The 20414-nt window shown below is 43.3% G+C and overlaps 1 protein-coding gene across 4 annotated transcripts in view; it reads left to right on the plus strand.

Moving 5' to 3' along the window:
* Positions 1-20414, plus strand: part of LOC121280843 (FK506-binding protein 15-like) — an 87801-nt gene that overhangs the window by 57699 nt on the left and 9688 nt on the right. For 3 of the 4 annotated variants that reach the window (XM_041193125.1, XM_041193126.1, XM_041193123.1), the window contains exons 20-25: positions 1458-1629; positions 2676-2812; positions 3101-3256; positions 6766-6918; positions 15670-15762; positions 19893-20015. In XM_041193125.1, coding sequence (XP_041049059.1) covers positions 1458-1629; positions 2676-2812; positions 3101-3256; positions 6766-6918; positions 15670-15762; positions 19893-20015 — 834 coding nt within the window. The remainder of the gene's footprint in view (positions 1-1457; positions 1630-2675; positions 2813-3100; positions 3257-6765; positions 6919-15669; positions 15763-19892; positions 20016-20414) is intronic. The other variant, XM_041193124.1, reaches the window with a different exon arrangement.

Genomic DNA, 20414 nt, shown 5'->3' on the forward strand with positions numbered 1-20414 from the left:
TCTCCTCGCGCTCGTTTGTCCTGCGCCTCCGCCACTCTCCTTGCGTTCTTATCCTGCTGGAATTCAGTGTGACAAAGTGTGAGGTTATCTGCTTTGGATGTAAGAAAGATAGATCAGAGTATGTTCATAAATGGTGTCTACCGAGCAACTGGAGGAGCAGGGAAATTTAGGGGTCGATGTACCGAAGTTGCAAAGCTAGTGGACGTGTATAAAAGTTAATTAAAAAGACAAATGCAAGGTTGTCCTTTATCTCTAAGGGACTGGGATACCAAGGGATGGAAGTTATGTTATAGTTGCACGAGACTCTACTTCATTTCCATGTAGGGTGCTGCGTTCAATTATGAGAATCATGCCTCAGGAAGGAAATATTGACCTTGGATGGCTGGCAGTGCAGACTCTCCACAATGATGCCTGTTCTAAAAGAGTTAAATTATGAGAATAGGATACATAGACTAGGCTTGACTTCCTTTAAGCGTAAAAGAATAAGGGGTGAGCTAATTGAGATGTTGATGTGATTTGATAGTGTATATCGAGAGAAACTGTGTTCTTTGCTCGGGAAGTCCAGAAAAAGGGGGCATAACCTTAAATTTAGAGTTTGGCCATTCAGGGATGATATTGAAAGCACTTCACACAAATGGTCCTGAAAATCTGGAACACCTTATGCCCAATACCAAAAAAAAAAACTTTTGCTAGGTAAATTGAAAATGTCGAAACTGAGATCAATAGTTTTTTTTATTGGGTAAGGATATTAAGGGTTATGGAACCAAGGTGGGTGAATGGGGTTGGGATACAAATCAGTGAGGAACAGGCTCAAGGGGCTGAATGACCTGCTTCTGTTTCTGATTTCTTGTGCTGGGCTATTTATGATATATAGTGCTTGAAATACTCAGCAGGCCAGGCAGCATCGGTGGAGAGAAATGGAGTTAAAGTTTCAGGTGGCAGTGACCCTTTCATCACTTTAAATGAAAGGGTCATTTTGACCTGAAATGTTGACTTTGTTTCTCTCCACAGTTGCTGCCTGACCAGCTGAACATTTCCAGCATTTTTAATTTTTATTTCAGATTTTCAGCATCTGCAGTATTTGTGTGCTGGGCTGTTTGTGGTTTTGTTTTCACTGTACTTTTAGACACAGATCTTTGTTCTACACAAATGTATTGGAAAAACTGGATGCAGAACCTTATGAGGAAAGAGATTAGAGTTTCTGTGTGTAGATTTTAACTTAAAAAACTAATGGATGAGTACTTTTATGACATTCAAAGGATTGTGTGTGCCACATGAGGAATTGGTGCCTGCTGTGTTGAAGATCTCATGTTTGTTGATTTATAGTCATGAGATTGCCTGTATTTGATGTTCAGATAATGTGTCTATTTCAGTGTTTGTCTGTGTTGCAGGTGCACTTTAGCCAAATGTCAGGACAGCTGAAGTAAAAATCCTGTTTTTTATCCATTGTGATTCAGGTTAAGGTGACTGAAGAACTAGCAGTGGCCACCAGCCAAGTTGCCAAGCTGCAGCTGGAGCTCACAGCTCACCAGAAGGAGGAAATGGAGTTACGCAGTCAGCTTGCGTCAGCATTGCAGGAGGCAGAGGGGCAAAGGCTACGGCTGAACAACGTGGAAGCCCAGTTAACAGGTACACTGGATGGCTCAGAACTCTTTGGGATGCAAGTCCACTAATAGGGAAGAAAGATATGTGGGTGCATGCACAGCAATCTTTGAAGGTGACAGGGCAGATTAGTTATTTAAAAAAACATATGATGTCCTGGGCTTTATAAATCTTGGCATAGAGAACAAGAACAGGAAAGTTATGTTTCATCTTAAAAATCACTGATTGGACCTCTTGAATATTGAATAGTACCAAAGATGATGGACTTAAGTAGAGAAGCTGGTGGTTTTCTCCTTAGTGCTGACAAAATTCAGGGGTGATTTAAAATAAATAATTATGAAGGCTTTTAGGGATGCACTGCTTGGAAGGCTGGTGTTAGCAGAATCAATAATAACTTTCAAAAGTGAGTTGGATATATTCTTGAAAAGGAAACTTTTGCAGGCCTACGGGAAAGAGGGCAGTGCAACTAATTGGATTGCTCTTTCAAAGAGCTGACAGAAGTACAACGGGCAGGCTGACCTGTGTTGTATGATGGCACTTTTACTGTATGAGCAGATCAGCAAGCTTGTTGCTCTTTTTGTCTCATGAGCTAGGGTGCCTGGGATAACTGGGGCAGCCATCATGTATTTATTTTGCTTCTCTTATGCTTGGGAATCACCTGACATTTGCTTGCTGTTTCTTGTTTGACCTTACGAAGTTTGGGTGGAAGCTACATGGGAATCATGGCCAGAAACAACTAGACCCAAGTTATTCCTTTACCACTGCAGTATCCTTGAGGCCAACCTGCTACACCACATATGAAACTGGTTAGCACATCTCCACATCACTATAGCTGAGATTGAGAATTCTGCTGAGTGGAGAGTGACTGTGTCCTGTAACTCTTGTGATGGTAACCCCATAGCTTTGCCTGTGGTGCAGCTTAGTCTGGGTGGAATTTGTTTGGGCAGACATGGAGGCTGTAACAAGTCCATGGTGGGTTAAACCTATGACTGGCTGTCTCACCAGGGCAGGGTATTGTGTCTGGTATGCTCGGTAGTTGATTTGTTCACCAGTAACCAGCTTGTGTGTCTCAGAGCTGCAGGAGGTGTCAGAGCGTGCTCAGACTCGATGCAAAGCAGAGAAACAAAGCCGCAAGGAACTTGAGGTGAAGGTGGTCAGCCTGGAGGAGGAGCTCATAGACCTGCGAGCCGAAAAAGAAAATCTGGAAAAGGTAGAGAGAGAAAAGTAATTAAAGGGATAGATCTTAAAGGCTACAGCTGTGATTGAACCAGAATGCTTCCTTACTTATGACGAGCTTGTCTATCTTGATGGTTTTCTCAGCACAGCATATCGTTTATTAGTGTGCTGTGCAATGAGATGGTGCAATGCAACTTTGTACCCATGCATTTCTGGTGACCCTGTACTCTGCCTGATGCAGGCTGGAGATGTGCTTCTCTCCAGGTAGAACCGGGTTGAGCTGCCTACTGTTCTCTGTGGTAATTGAGCCTTCTGTGCTCAGAGTTTAGCAGAAAGGAAGAGAAAAGCAGGAATGGAGCGGCAGCGAGCAGAGGAGGAGATGGATGAAATCCGGAAATCGTATGAGGAAGAACTGGAAAAAGTGCGGTCGTTGCTGAAGAAAACCCGAACATCGACTGACCAGGCTGCAGCAGAGCAGGTAAAGGGACATACACTGTAACACAGCAGCTGAGTGGGAGGGTGGAGAGTGCCATTTGCAGCCATGTTTAACTTTCCATACCAAGGCTGAGTTCAAACCTTCTGATTTACTGCTCCTCTGTAGTTTCTGATCTCAACTGGACTGTGTGGGTGGTTTAAGTGGGTAGGTAGTGGGAGGGCACTTTACCACACACACTCATGTCTTGTTGTGGTCTATTACGGTAGGACTTTAGTGTGCTTGACTCATCTGAATCTAAGCACACACAGCAGTACTGGCTTTTAATGACAGGACCAACTTGTATTTAGCTGGCATCTTTAACGTAATGAAACATGCTAAGGCATGCCACAGGAGCATTATAAAACAAAGTATGACACTGGGAACATGAGATATTAGCTCAGGTGTCCAAAAGCTTGGTCAAAGAGCTATGTTTTAAGGAATGACGTAAAAGAGGAAAGATGTATGGAGGGGTATTCCGATCTTGGGGCCTAGGCAGGTGAAGGCGTGGCTACCAGTGGTGGAGCGATTAAAATTGGGTGCACAAGTGGTCAGAATTAGAGGAGTGTAGATATCTTGGAGGGTTGTGGGGCTGGAGGAAATTAGAGTTAGGGAGGGTGAGACTTAGGAGGAATATCAAAGCAAGGATGAGAATTTTAAAATCAAACGTTGCTTGACTGGGAACCAACATAGGTCAGTGAGGGGGATGGAACTTAGTGCGAGTTAAGATGCAGGCAATAGAGTTTTGATGACTTCAAGTTTGAAGGATAGAATATGAGAGAATAGCAAGGAGTATGTTAGAATAGTCAAATTTAGAGGTAACAAGGTTGTGAGGATTTCAACAACAGATGAGCTGAGACAAGGTTAAGGGGTGGCCGTGAGGGAAAGAGTCAGGGAGGATAAGAGGACAGCAGACTCAAAGGAGAGAGAACATGGTGATTTCAACTTCCATCTCAACCCATTGAAGGTGAGTTGTTCAGTGCAGAGGTTTAGGGAGGAAAGCAGTGAAGATTTTTTGATGAAATTTTTATCAAACTTGGGGGATGGTGGAGAACAATGAAGTAGAAAAAGACGGGTGGAACAAGGTGAGATGCTCAAAGGAGCAGAAAGTACCAGAGAGTAAGGAGTTAAGCCAAGGTGCCATCTGGTGATAAGTGCTGCACTGCCACCACGACAGTCTTGGCTTTAATTTTAACACTTTGGATAAAACTTCGAAATTACTTCATCCTCCATTTTCTTGCTATAGAATAATCTATTTTCTCCAAAAATGTATACTGTGAGATAGATGGTCTCCTAATTGAAAGATGGACGCAGATGAGGAAGCCACCTGCAGCATCTAGGGGGGAAAAAAAATTGCCCCAATGTAGCCTCCAGCTGGGCTGAAAAATGTGACCTATCTAGCACACTCTTCTTGCACAAAAGTGCCTGATGCTGGGATCCATGGTTCAGCATTATTTAGTTTTAAAGCCAAACAATATTGTGCAGCAACCCATGTTGAAAGATGTTTAAGGAAATAAATCGAGTTTTTAGATAATTACAATAAGTAAGTACAATAACTAAGAGCAATGTAAATATTCCTGCCAACACATAATCTTCTTCCTTTACACCCCACCCTAACAAGTGCAAGACATAGTAAAGCTGCTGGATCTACCACAACAACAACTTGCATTTGTATAGAGCTTTAGATGTGGTGAAACATCCCAAGGTGCTTTGCAGGAGGGTTACTAAATAAAATTTGATAATCAACCACATTGGGAGACATTTGACAAAAGCTTCATCAGAGATAGTTTTGAGGAGCATCTCAAAGGAAGAGAGAGATGAAGAGAAAAGCAAAATACTGCGGACGCTGGAAATCAAACCAAAACACACAATGCTGAAAAAACTCATCAGGTCTATCAGCATCTATGGAGAGAAAAATAGAGTTAACGTTTCGAGTCCTTATTACTCCTCTTCAGAGCTAAAGAGAAAAATGTGGTTAAATTTATACTGTTTAAGGGGGTGTGGAGCAGATGAATCTGGATAGAAGGCCAGGGATAGGTGGAGGCTAAGGACACTGAAGAAGAGTCACATGGACTCGAAATGTTAACTCTGTTTCTCTCTTCACAGATGCTGTTAGACCTGAGTTTTTGTAGCATTTTCTGTTTTTGTGAGATGAAGAGGTTTAAGGAGGAATTCCAGACTTTAGGGCCTAGACTGCTGAAGGCATGGTTGCCAATGCTGGAGCATAAACATTTAGGATGTGTAATTTATCAGAAATGGAGGAGTGCAGAGATCTGTATGGCTGGAAGAGATTACAGAGAAAGGGAGGGGCAAGGCCATGGACGGATTTGAAAATAAGGATGAGAATTCTAAAGTTGAGGCATTGCTGTATTGGGAGTCGGTGTAGGTAAGCCAGCACAGATAGGATGGATTAATAGGAGTTACAGCAAGTTAGTGTACAGGCAAATGAGTTTAGATAACCTGAGGATTTATGGAGAGTGCAAAGTGGGAGGCTGGCCTGGAGCACACTGGGATAGTCAAGTTTCAAGGTAATTTTTAAAAAATTCTTTCATGGGATGTGGGCATCGCTGGCTAAGCCAGCATTTGTTGTCCATCCCTAATCGCCCTTGAGAAGGTGGTGGTGAGCTGCCTTCTTGAACCACTGCAGTCCATATGCATGTCCATGTACACCCATGGTGCTGTTAGGGAGAGAGTTCTAGGATTTTGACCCAGCGACAGTGAAGGAATAGCGATATATTTCCAAGTCAGGATGGTGAGTGGCTTGGAAGGGAACTTCCAGGTGGTGGTGTTCCCCTGCGTCTGCTATCCTTGTCCTTGTAGATGGTAGTGGTCGTGGCTTTGGAAGGTGCTGTCTAGGGTCTGAATGAGGTTTTTAGCAGACTAGCTGAGACAGAGGTAGAGATGGGCGATGTATGGAGGTGGAACTAGGCAGTATTGGTGATGGAGTGGATATGTAGTCAGAAGCTCAGCTGGGGAGGTGGGAATGACACTAAGGAGCAGGACCTCAATGGTGGTAATTTCTTGTCACGCACTAGTGAGAATAGAAATAGGGGAGAACAGATGAATGCCCAGCTGCAGAGATCATGCAGGAGTTGCAGGCTTTAGATTCCTAGGGTGTTGGGACCAGCTCTGGACAAGATGGACCTAATGGCATCCTGTGCTATAACCGTTTTGTGATTCTATGAACTGTAACCTGGAGAATGAGCAGACAAGCACCACAAGTATAATATGATTCCATCCATGTGGATAAGGTAACTGCATGGTCCTCCATTAACCACATTTTAACAAGTACAGCTGTTAGATATTATATTTGGGGCCCTATGTCACTTTTATATATTAAATAAATAAATTTACTTGTGTCCTCATGTGTATCTTGTATGTACCTGTAACCTGGGGCTGATGTAACTGGGTATGTAGTATTGTGCTTTATTTGAAGCCATGCAATGCCACTGAAGCGTACTTGGAATTTAAAGTTGGAGTCTCCTTGAAGTAGCTCTCTTTATGCTTTTGCCCAGATTGTAGTGATGCAGGCAGAGCTAGAATCACAGTGGCAGGTCAAGTGCGACCGGATGCTGGCATTGGCCAAGGAGCAGCACAGTCAGCAGTATCGAGAAGTCTGTGAGCAGCGGGAAGGCCAGCAGCTTCAGATTTCCCAGCTGGAGGCAAAGGTGAGTGATGCTTTGGATGATGGGACATGTGTATCTCATGCAGCTTCCAGTGATTTCAGTGCCTATGTTCAAATGTGCAGGGGGACTTGTCCATTGTACTGGTGCAACACTAGAGGAATCTTGTTTTAATCATTCCTTCCAAAAGAGAGGAAGTGTTCTCTTTACACATTTCATCCCAGTCTGTATGCAATGGTCTCCATCTTTCTTAACTAGGAAACTGTTTGCTGCTGTGACCAGCTGTTGGGGAACCCATTAAGGCAACTTGTAATTATCTTCCTACAAACCCTTTCTCTCCTGAAATTGATGCAGGTAGAAAGAGGGAAGAGATCTTACAGGCAGATTTTGGGGAGCTGGGAAGGACCTTAGCAAGTAGGACCACAAAGGTAGTGGTTTCTGGATTGGTCCTGTTGTCACTAGTGAGTATGGAAATAAGGTGGAGCAGCTAATTGCGTAGTTGCAGAGATTGTGCAAGAGTGCGGGCTTTAGGTTCTTGGAGCATTGAGACTGGCTCTGAACAAATGAGCTGAATGGCCGCCTGTGCTGTAATCATTCTGTGATTCTATGATTTGTAACCTGCAGATTGAGCAGGTGCTTCTGTTTTGTACCGTGGTGTATTGTTACATGGTATCAATGATGTATTTTTAAAATTATTCTTCTTTGTTTCCTTCTCCTTCCCCACACAAAGCATTTCTCACTTCCTTGCTTGAAGTTGCTGCTGTCTAATGTCGGTCCAATTCCTCAAATGCCAGCAGCCTTTTCTTAGCACCAGGAAAGATAGAAAGAGCTCTCCTTTGTCAACCTCAGGATGTTCCAAAGCACTTTACAGTTAATGAAATACTAGTGAAATGTAGTGAAGATTAGAAATGCAGAGAGTGAGGTCCCATAAACAATAATTTGATATTGATCATATTTGTTTTGGTGATGTTGGTCGAGTGTTAAATATTGGCTAGGACACAGGGTAGAACTCCGCTGCTTTCCTTCCAAACATAGACACCTGATAGGACAAAAGGTACCTCAGTTTAACGTCTCATTCAAAAGATAACAGTGCAGCACTCTCTCAGTGCAACATTGTTCGGCTTTGCACTTAAGTCTCCAGAGTCTGAGATCTTCTGACATAAAAGAAAGAGTGCTACCAACTAAACTATGGCTGACATCTTAGATGAACATTGGCTACTCTGCTAAGCCTGGACAGTGAACGTTGACATCACAGTTAAGCCTCATCTTGTTTTTGCCTGGTGATCGATCATATGCTTGAGTTTTCCAGAAGAGGTGTTGGCTGTGTATATAGAGAAGTGGTATGAGTTTGTGTGGGGTGGTGAATTTAGTGCAGTGGTGGGCAACCTGGCAACCAGAGTTGCCAGATTCCGCTGGTTTCTGTCTGAGTAGTTTTTTTCCTACCGGTATTACTAAAGTGATATGCACGTGAAGTGAAGTGCTTGCTTATTGCACACATCATTGATTATGAGAGCCATGCGCTCCCTCTGCATCCAATCAAAGCAGTGTATTCAAGCAGACTTTTTCTGCTATGGGACACATCAAATGCAAGAAGAGCAACAGACTAACGGATGGAAACCTCAGTGCTAATTTGCGAATCACTTTATCCCTGAGTCCTAATATAAGAAAGCTTGTGGAGGCTAGATGCAACCAGAAGTTGCACTGAGTATGATGTAAGTAGCTAAGTGTAAATATTTCTTTTGTTTTTACCATTTGAAGTTGATGACAGTTCTATTCATATACGAATGATTAAGCATTTTCTAATTTGTTATGAAATATTTGGCATGTATTAAATGTACTTATTCTTATTCATGTGGTCATGGTTAGTGCACAGGCCCAATTTCAATCTTGCAGCCCAATTTCAATCTTGCAGCCCAATTTCAATCTTGCAGCCCATTGAAATGGAGGGCCACTCATGTTGTCCACTCACTAGCCTAGGTTGCCAGTCACTGGTTTAGTGTGTGTCCACAAGGTTTTCGTCTCCATTATTAGAAAAAGGACATAGAGGCACTGATGAGAGTGCAAAAAAGATTACAAGGATGATATCAGAATTGATGATGTACTTGTATGGGAAGACTCAGCAGGCTGGGGCACTTTTCTTTAAGGCTGAGGGATGACCCGAACTTCAAAATTATGAAGGGACTTGGGAAGGTACATGTGGAGCAGATGTTTCCACTTATAAGGGAGCCCAAACCTAGGGGCCATAAATATGACAACCATTAATGAATCCAAAAGGTATTCAGGAGAAACTTGTTTACCCAGAGAATGGATAGAACCTGGGACATATCAATTGCCATTTGTGGAAGAGGGTTCCAAACTTCTGACAACCTTTTCTTAATTTTACTCCTGAAAGACTGGATTCTAATTTTTGGACTTTGCACCCTAGACCGCTACTCCCCAATCAGCGGAAATAGTTTCTCTGCAGCTGCCCTATTTGTTCCATATATCGCAAAAACTTTGAAATCGCCCTTTTACTCTTCTAAATTCCTGGGAATACAACCCTGAATTTTGTAGTAGTAATATAACACCATAACGTTTGAGCCATTCAAATGTCAGGCAATAACGATGACCAACAAGAGAGAATCCAGTCATCTCACCTAAATGTTCAGCCACACTGCTGTTACTGAATTCACCATCATTAACATCCTGAGGGTTACCATTACCAGAAACTTGACTGGATCAGACACACACATTGTGGCTACAAGAGCAGGTCAGAGGCTGAGAATCCTGTGACTTGCCTCCTGACTCCCCGAAGCCTGTCCACCATCTACAAGGCACAAATCAGGAGTGTGATGGAATACTCTCCACTCGCCTGAATGAGTGCAGCTTCAACAACACTCGAAGCTTGACATCATCCAGGAGAAAGCAACTTTTGTTGTTAAGGATGATATTGAATTGAAAGGAAGACATACAATGCTGCAAAGATTAGTGGTAACCCAGAAGATTGGGAAAATTTTAGAAGCCAGCAAAGGATGGCTAAAAATATAACAGAGGGAGAAATTGGGGTATGAGAGAAAACTAGCAAGAAATATAAAAACAGACAGTAAAAGCTACATGTATGCGAAAGGGAGAGAATAGCTAAAGAGAGCATTGGCCCCTTAAAAGGTGAGATTGGGGAATTATTAATGGGTAAAAGAGGAAGTGGCAGAGACTTTGAACAAGTATTTTGTATCTCTTTTCACAGTAGAAGACAAAGAAAGCACCCCAAGAATAGTACAAAATCAAGAGGCAAAAGGGAGGGAAGAACTTAAAATAATTATGATCACTAGAAAAACAATACTAGGAAAACTAATGTGATTAAAGGCTGACAAGTCCTCTGGACCTGATGGTCTGCATCTGCAGAAGTGCTGCAGTGTTAATGGATGCATTGGTTTTAACCTTCCAAAATTTCCCAGATTCTGGAAAGGCCCCAGTGGATTGGAAACCACAAATGTAACACTAAAATAAAAGCAAAATACTGCAGATGCTGGAGATCTGAAATAAAAACAAAGTTGCTGGAAAAACTTAGGTCTGGCAGCATCTTTGGAGAGAGAAACAGAGTAAATGTTTTGAGTCCAATATGACTGCTGTCCAGAACAGTTCTGAAGAAGTCATATAGGACTTGAAACATTAACACTGTTTCTCTCTTCTCAGATGTTGGCAGGCCGGCTAAGTTTTTCCAGCACTTTGGTTTTTTTGATTTTATTGTAAATGTAACAGCTCTATTCAAGAAAGGATGGAGATAGAAAGCCGGAAACTATAGGCCAGTTGGCCTAACATCCGTCATTGGGAAAATGCTAGAACACATTATGAAGGAGATAGTAGCAGAACATTTAGAAAATCATAATTCAGGCAGAGTCAACATGATTTTGTGAAAGGGAACAGTTTTGACAAATGTATTAGAATCCTTTGAGGGTGTAACAAGCAGGGTGGATAAAGGAGAACCAGTAAAGGTAGTGTATTAGGATTTCCAAAAGGCATTCGATAAGGTGCCACATAAAAGGTTACTGCTCAAGATAAGAGCTCATGTGTTGGGGGTGATATAATAGCATTGACAGACAATTGGCTAGTTAACAGGAAACAGTTGGAATAAATGGGTCATTTTCAGGTTTGCAAACTTTAAGAAGTTGGGTGCCATGGGATCAATACTGGGGCCTCAAGTACTTACATTCTTTTATGATTTCGGTGAAGAGACTGACTATTGTAGCCAAGTTTGCTGATGGTACCAAGGAAAGCAAGTTGTGAGGAGGGCATGAAGAGTCTGCAAACGGATATAGATATGGTTAGGTGAGTGGGCAAAAATTTGGCAGATGGAGTATAATGTGGGAAAATGTGAAGTCATCCATTTTGATAGGAGTTGTTGAGTCAGTTATGGCACAAAAGGAGGCCATTCGGCCCATCGAGTCCATGACAGCTTTCACACAGCAGCCCAGCCCGTCCAAATCTCCCACCCTATTCCTTTAGCCCTGTAGATTTATTTCCCTTGAGTGCCCATCCAACTTCCTTTTGAAATCATTGATCAACTCTGCTTCCATCACCCTCGTGGGCAGCAAGCTGCAGATCATTACCACTCGCTGTATAAAATAAGTTGTTCTTCACATTTCCCCTGCACCTCTTGCGCAAAATCTTAAATCTGTGTCCCCTTGTCCTTGTACCTTATCCAACCAAACCTGGTGTAGTCTTGTACATTGATATCAAATCTTGTACACAAATCTCTTGTACACAAGGGGGAGGCAGTGACATAGTGGTAATATCTCTGGACTAATAATCCAGAGGCCCAGGTTAATGCAATTAATAAAGCTGGTGACCATGAGGCTACCACGATTGTCATAAAAACTCATTTGGTTCACCAATGCCTTTTACAGAAGGAAATCTGTCATCCTAAACTGTAACTCCAGACTCTCAACAGTATAATTGACTCTTAAAATGCCCTCTAAAATGGCCTAGCAAGCCACTCAGTTGTATCAAACCGACTGACCACCCGGCATCAACCTACGCACTGGAAACGACAAAGGCGCACCCAGCCCTGTCGACCCTGCAATGTCCCCCAAACATCTGGGGGCCTGTGGCATAATTGGGAGAGCTGTCCTACAGACTAATCAAGCAACAACCTGACATTGTCTGTAGGTATGATTTGGTAAGTATGGCTATGTCCGAGACACCATAATCACCCTCCCTGGGTATGTCTTTTCTCACTGGCAGGACAGACCCATCAGAGACAGCAGCACAGTGGTATACAATAAGGAGAGTTGCCCTGGGAGAAGAATAGAAAAGCAGAATAGCATATAAATAGAGAGAAATGGCAGAATGGATCAACACAGTGTGATCTGGAAGTCTTTGTACATGAATCACAAAACGTAGCGTGCAGGTACAGCAAGTATTTAGGATGGCAAATGGAATGTTGGTCTTTATTGCAAGTTGGGGTGCAGTATAAAAGTAGGGAAAATACTGTACACGGCATTGGTGAAACCACATCTGGAGTACTGCATGCTGTTTTGGTCACCACTTTAGGAGAGATATATTTGCATTGGAAGCAATTCAGAGAAAGTTCACTAGGCTGATTTTTGGGAAGAAGGGATTGATGGATGAGGAAAGGTTGAGCAGGTTGGGCCTAGATTCATTGGAGTTTAGAAGAATGAGGGGTGATTTTATTGAAACATGTAGGATTCTGAAGGGGCTTGACAGGGTAGATGCTAAGAGTATATTTCACCTCATGGGAGAATCTAGATTGAGGGTTTGCAGTTAACAAATAAGGGTTTCCTTTTTAAGACAGAGATGAATTTCTTCTCTGTGGGGTCATTAGTCTTTGGAATTCTCTTCCACATAGAGCAGTGAAGGCTGGGTTATTGAATATAGTGAAGGCCAAGTTAGACAGACTTTTGATGATCTATGGGAGTCGAGGGTTACGGGGCCAAGCAAAGTGGAGTTAAGGCCTCAGTTGGATCAGCCATTTATCTTATGGAATGGTGGAGCAGCCTCGATGGGTCGAATAGCCTACTCCTATTTCTTATGATCTTATTTTATTATCTTATGAGCCTGCATGATTGGGACCCAATTCACCCCTCCACTGCTGGCACATAGTGGTAGCAGTGTGCACCATCTGCAAGAAGCACAGCATCAACTTGCTAAGTCTCCTTTAATATCTCCTGGAAGGGCAAGGGCAGGAGAGGCATGGAACACCAGCTAATTGCAAGGTGCCCTCCAAGCTGCAGATCATCCTGAATTGGTACTGTATTGCCATTCCTTCACTGTTCTTGGCCAAGATCCTGGAACTCACTCCATAATGACGCTGCAACAATCAAGAAGGTGGTTCACTACCACCCTCAAGGGCAATTAATGATTGGCAGTAAATGCTGGCCTTACCATCAACAATCATGTCCCTTGAAATAATAAAATAAACTCTCCTTGTAATTTAATATTTGGAATCCAGGTTTCGTTCTGGTAAATCTAATCTGCTGTCCCTCTAAGACCAACTCATTCTTCCCAAGGTGTGACGTCCAGAACTGCTCACAGTACTCCACATGTGGTATAGCCAGGGTTTGTGTAGTTGAAGTATGACTTCTATCTTTTTGTATTCTCGTTCTCTAGATATAAATTAGCCATTCCATTAGCCTTTTTGATTAGTTTCTTTATTACCTCTTTCATGATGTTTTAAAGATCCATGTAGTTGGACCTGCAGGTCTCTTTAGACTGCGTTTTGTGGTTTGCCTTGTGGCCCAATCTACACTGGGAAGGTTTCCATATACTCATAAGTAAACCTGGTGTGATGCAGGTGGGTTACTTCAAAATTACTTTATTAACATAATGTACATAATAAGCTACAGGCAAGTATGTCTCTGAGTATGTACTATGCTACCTCGACAGCATCTCTAGCACATGACTGATGTTGCTGTTACATCACGATACATATTACTATCTCATAACTATTAACCCTACACAGACTTCCACTGTTTGTAGCATTTCACTATTTAGAAAGTATCCTGTTCTATTCTTTTTAGGTGACCTCATATTTGTCTACACTGAAATCCATTTGCCACAGGTTTGCCCATTCACTTGATCTGTTAATATCCTTTCCTATTTATATGTTTCTTCTACACTGCTTACAATGTTGCCTATTTTTGTGCCACTGGCAAATTTGAATCTTTGGTTTTCTGTCATTTTGTCTAAGTACTTAATAAATATGGTACATAGTTGAGGCCCCAACAAAGATCCTTGTGGGGCACCACTAGTCACACCTTGACAATTAGAGTACCGTTATCCCTACTGCCTTCCACCAATTTAGCAGTTTCCTAGCCAGATCAATAATTTGCCTTCAATTCCATGGGCTTCAGTTTTAGCCAACAGCCTGTAATGAAGGACTGTATCAAATGTCTTCTGGAAGTCTATATAAATAACATCCATACATAGTCCTGTGTCCACTACCTGTGTCACCTCTTCAAAAAAAATTCAGATTTGTCATGTGATCTACCCATTACAAATCCATGCTGGCTGTCTGATCGGTTGAAAGCTCTCAAGATGTTTAGTCACCCTATCATTAATTATAGACCATAGTTATTCCCAACAGCAGATGTTAGGCTAACTGGTGCATAATTTACTGGTTTCCTCCGCTCACCTTCTAAAATAGCAGAGAGATATGTGGAATTCTCCAATCTAAAGGAACAATTTTTAAATTGAGAGAACTTTGGAAGATTATAATTGGGCAGGCATCTGCTCATTCTTTTAAAACCCTGGAATGGAACCTATCAGGTCCTTGGGAATTTGCCACTCTTTAGTACCATTATTTTCTTCTTTGTCATTTTGCTTATATTTAGTTTTGGTGATTTTTTTTGTCCTTTGGACAATCATGCTGACCTCTTCCTTTTACTGTAAACACTGGGACTAAGTAATTATTCAACGTGTGTGTTATTTCCTTATTTTCATAGACAGTTTTGTTGTCAGATTTCAAGGGCCCCGGATTACTCCTCTGGCCCCTCCCTCAGCTTCCCTCGATCTGGGCCTGTGCCCCTTCATCCTGGACCCATCCCACCCACCTCCCTGTGTGTGCTCATCCTTCCTGCCCCCCAACTCTGGACTTCAAGAACCCTCCCGACCGCAAGCTCTACCCCTTCCTTCCAGGCCTCAAGCCCCTCCCTCTTTTGCTTTGTCCCATGTGACCAAAGTCTGGAGCAAACTGACCAGATACTGCACCTCCTGCCTTATTTGTCAGATTGATTCAATCTTGCACTTCCAGCTCAACCACTGTGAGAAGGAGAGGTTCAAGAGACATCTGTTGCAGTTGGGTCAGTCTCACTATCCATACACCCACATGCTGTAGATCAGACACACATCCTTCTGTGCCATATCTTGCAAACTCAGAAGTAGATATCCACAATATAAATAATCCAGTTTAAGGTACTATCTACACATTAACTTGCAATAAGCCCTAAAACCCTGGACAAAGATTTTAAGCACTTACTGCCAGAAGCTTACACAAGCGCCTTCTTCTCCCTTCTGCACCAAATTCTTAACCTTTACTCTCTATATGCTGCTCTCTGTTTATGACCACAATGTGTATCAGCAGATATTATTTACTATTGATAAACGGTTTTGAACTACTAGGTTACAAGAGCTCGCTTAAGTTTCTGCTCACAGTATTTAGCCACTATTCAGGCAATCACTTACAGGTGATTAACTGTAACAGTTTATTGTTCCTGTTCTGTAGAAGAGGGTGATGGGCATGGCTCTGCATTTAAAACACTGCTACATTTTCACATTGTGATTCTTTTTGTCATTCTCCAGTTGGCATCATTGAAACAGTCTCGTCACGTGGAGGAAGAGAGGGTCTCATCCCTCCAGGAACAGGCAGATGAGCTGCAAACGCTGAAGGAGCGGGTAATGATGTTTGTACTGACATGGAACTTAATATGTTAAAATTGTCGAGGTATTCAATTCTGCACAAAGCTAAGCTTTGTCCAACCCTGTTGTGGTGGGGATGCCGATGGGGTGGGATAGTATTGTGAGACTAGCCGGCAGGGTGACATAAATATAAGAACAGAAGGAGACCATAAGATAGAACTTCCATTTTCAAAGCATCTTTCATGTCCTTGGAGCAGGGAGACAGTTAGGATTATACTGGACAGTTATGAAACACACCTGTAGTATTGTGTAGACTTTCTTACCCTAAGGAAGGATATACTTGCTCTAGATGGAGTGCAGCGCAGGCTCACCAGACTAGTTCCTGGGATGCGGGGATTTCAAATTTATAAGAGGTTTGACAGGATCGATGGTGAGAGGATGTTCTCCCTGGCTGGGGAACCTAGAATATGAGATCTTGGAATGGGGGTTGACCATTTGGGACTGGACTGAGGAGAAATTTCTTCACTCAGTGTTATGAATCTTTGGAATTCTCTACTCTAGAGAGTTGTCGGTGCTCATTTGTTGATTATATTTGAGGTGGAGGCCGAAAGATTTTTCGGCACTAGGAGAATTGAGGGAACCAACGAGGGAAAACCCTGCTAGATCTTGTCCTCACCAATCTACTTGTCACAAATACATTTGTCTTTGACAGTTTGGTAGAGGTGACCACTGTGCAGTCCTTGTAGAGACAAAGTCTTTTCTTGATACTGAAGATACCGTCCATTGTATTGTGTGGTACTACCACCTTGTTAAATGGGATAGATTCAGAACAGATCTATCAACTCAAAACTGGGTCTCCATGGGGCACTGTGGGCCATCAGCAGCAGCAGAATTGTTTACAACCACAATCTGTAACCTCATGGACTGGCATATCCCCCACTTTATCATTATCATCAAGTCAATTGATCACCTTTGTTAAATGAAGAGTGCAGGAGAACATGCCAGGAGCAGCACCAGCATACCTAAAAATATGTCAACCTGGTGAAGTTACAACACAGGACTCTGTGCATGCCAAACAGTGGAAACAGCATGCGATAGTCAAAGCTAAGTGGTCCCACAACGAATGGATAAGATTCAAGCTCTGTGGTCCTGCCATGAATGGTGGTCAATTAAAAAAACTCACTGGAGGAGGAGGTGGCTCCACAAATATCCTGATCCTCAATAATGGGGGAGCCCAGTACGTTGGTGCAAAAGTCAAGGCTGAAACATTCGCAATAATCTTCGGCCGGAAGTGTTGAGTGGATGATCCATCTCTGCCTCCTCTGGAGGTCCTCTAGCATCACAGATGCCATTCTTCAACTAATTTGATTCATTTGATGTGATATCAAGAAATGGCTGAAGGCACTGGATACTGTGAAGACTATGAGATGACCCCTGACAATGTCCCGGCAGTAGTTCTGAAGACTTGTGCTCCATAACTAGACCCTAGCCAAGCAGTTCCAATACAGTTACAACACTGGCATCTACCCAACAATGTGGAAAATTGTCTGGGTAAGTCCAATATAGCCAATGACTGACCCATCAGTTTGGTCTCGATCATCACAAAGTGATGGACAGTGTTATCAAGCGGCGCATACTCAGCAATAATCTGCTCACTGATGCTCAGTTTGGGTTCTGACAGGGCCACTCGGCTCCTCACCTCATTACAGCCTTGGTCCAAACATGGACAGAAGACCTGAATTCCCTTGACATCAAGGCAGCACTTGACCTAGTGCGGCATCAAGGAGCCCTAGAAAAACTGAAGTCAGTGGGAATCGGGAAAAAGACTCCACTGTCTGGAGTCATATCTAGCGTAAAAGAAGATGGTTGCAGTTGTTGGAGGCCAAGCATCTCAGTCCCAGGACATTGCAAGAATTGCTCAGGGTAGTGACCTAGGCCCATCTATCTTCAGCTGCTTCATCAATTACCTTCCCTCTATCATAAGGTCAGAAGTGGTAATGTTTGCTGCTGATGACTGCACAATGTTCAGTACCATTCACAGCTCTTCAGACTCTGAAGCAGTCAGACCTGAGCAAGGTTAAGGCTTAGACTGATAAGTGGCAAGTTACATTCATGCCACACAAGTGCCAGGCAATGGCCATCTCCACCAAGAGAGAATCCAGACATCTCCTCTTGATATTCATTGCCATTGTCATTGCTGAACCCTGCACTATCAACATCCTGTGGTTACCATTGACCAGAAACTGAACTGGGCCAGCCATATAAACACTGGCTACAAGAACAGGTCAGTGGTTGGGAATTTTTAAAAAATGTTTTTAATTCATTCACGGGATGTGGGCTTCGCTGGCTGGGCCAGCATTTATTACCCATCCCTAGTTGCCCTTGAGAAGATGGTGGTGAGCTGCCTTGAACCGCTGTACTCCATTTGATGTAGGTACACCCACAGTGCTGTTAGGAAGGGAGTTCCAGGGTTTTGACCCAGCGACAGTGAAGGAACGACAATATATTTCCAAGGCAGGATGGTGAGTGGCTTGGAGGGGAACTTCCTGGTGGGAGTGTTCCCATTTATCTGCTGTCCTCGTTCTTCTAGATGGTAGTGGTTGTGGGTTTGGGATGTGCTGTTGAAGCAGTCTTGGTGAAATCCTGCAGTGCACCTTGTAGATGGTACGCTGCTGCTACTGTGCATTGGTGGTGGAGGGAGTGAATGTTTGTGGGTGTGGTGCCAGTAACTGCAACGAGTAACTTCCCTCCTGTCTCTCCACCATCTACAAGGCACAAGTCAGGAGTGTGCAATACTCTCCTATTGCCTAGATGAGTGTGACTCCAACAACACTCAAGAAGCTTGATAGCCATCCAGAACAAAGCAGCTTACTTGGTCGGTACCCCTCCCACCACTTTAAACATTCACTTCCTCCACCACTTCTGCACAGTGGCAGCAGTGTGTACCCTATACAAGATGCACTGCAGCAACTTACCAAGCCTCCTTCAGCAGCATCTTCCAAACCCATGACCTCTACTGTCTACAAGGACAAGGCAGTAGATGCATGGGAACACCACCACCTGTAAGTTCCCCTTCAAGCCCCACACTAGCCTCACTTGGAGCTATATCACTGTTCCTTCACCATCTTTGGATCAAAATCTCAGAACTCACTTCCTAACAGCACTGTTTTTACCTGCACCTGATAGACTGCAGTGGTTCAAGCTGGCAGCTCACCACCACCTCCTCAAGGGCAGTTAAGGATGGGTGACAAATGCTGGCCCAGCCAGTGATGCCCATGTCTCGTGAAATAATTAGAAAAAGTATGGGGATAGTGCAGCAAGGTGGAGTTCCTTGGCCCCAAATATTTTCTTTTGCCTGTTCTTTCTTCAATGTCTCACCTCCTAGCATCGGACTTCTGATCAGACTTTGTTGATAAAATCTCTAGTTCTAAAAATTGTCCTCTGACTCATGAAGCATTAGAATTATACAGGCACCAGTTACCCTCAGAAATGCAGATTTTTCCACTCAGGTAATCTTTCCCAGATTTAAAAATACCCTGCAACAATCTGAAAGAGTTGGCTGAGTTCTGTCGATGCTGGTTGTACTTGGAATGCTCAAGTCCATTGGTGGGCAACCTGCGGCCCACGGGCCACATGCAGCCCGTCAGGGTTCCTAGCGAGCCATCTTGTTGACCATTGCCCACGTGCAGGGCTGCCAGATTCCACCGGTTTCCATCCGTTTAGTTTTTTTCTCCCCTACCAGCTTTACTAAATTGATAGCATGTAAAGCAAGTGCACATGCCGTGATTGCACACAACATGCTGATTGCACACAACATCGACCGTGAGAGTCGTGCACTCCCTCCATGTCCAATCAAAGTGCTGCAATGGTTCAGTTGGCACACCCTGCAAAATTTCATTCATGGGATCATGGTTAATGCACGTGCCCAATTTCAATCTTGTGGCCCACCGAAATGAAGGAGGGCCACTCATGCGGCCCACTCGCCACCCCAGGTTGCCCTTCACTGCTCTAGTCAAACTGGCTCTTGTGTTTGCTAACTCAGCAGATTATGCTATCTAATAACATTTCCTCAATCATAGAATTTAACTGCAATTTGTTTGACTTCTCAGATACACTCTGAATCAGATGTTGCACAGTGTGTTTGATAAAGTGTCTCTATATTTCAGTATTTATCCCTGCAGAGTAGAGCTGCTACAATGAAGGAACACTACGACAGCCAAATCAGTGAGCTGCAACGACAGGTCTCTGCAACCAATGATACATCACATTCAGGCGACACTGCTGAGGAGGTATGGAGAGTGAACTATCATTAGCAGTAAAGCAATGATAGACGCTCAGGTATTGTAGACTGGCTATTATCGCTTTTTGGTTTTAGTGGTGTTTTGGCCCTTGCTTTTCCGTACATCCATCCTAGCCAAGTTCTCGGAGCTCTGATAATATGCAGCAGCCACTAGAAGGTGCATGAGAGTAGGCTAGGGCTTGCTGTCATTTTGCCTTAATTCCCTCTGAGAGGGAAGCGCTTGGCTTAACGTTGTTAAGAATTGGGACACAAGGTGACAGAGGAAAATGGATACAAATCCAGGTCTGACTGCTCCCTGGTTCAGCTGTTCAAGGCTCCTCAGAGCTTAAAGGTAAATGTGGTGTTGAAAAATTTACCTTCCAGCAGATCCAGTAGGTGACCTGACTTT

The sequence above is a fragment of the Carcharodon carcharias genome, chromosome 8 (assembly GCF_017639515.1).
Source record: "Carcharodon carcharias isolate sCarCar2 chromosome 8, sCarCar2.pri, whole genome shotgun sequence".
NCBI lineage: Eukaryota > Metazoa > Chordata > Chondrichthyes > Lamniformes > Lamnidae > Carcharodon > Carcharodon carcharias.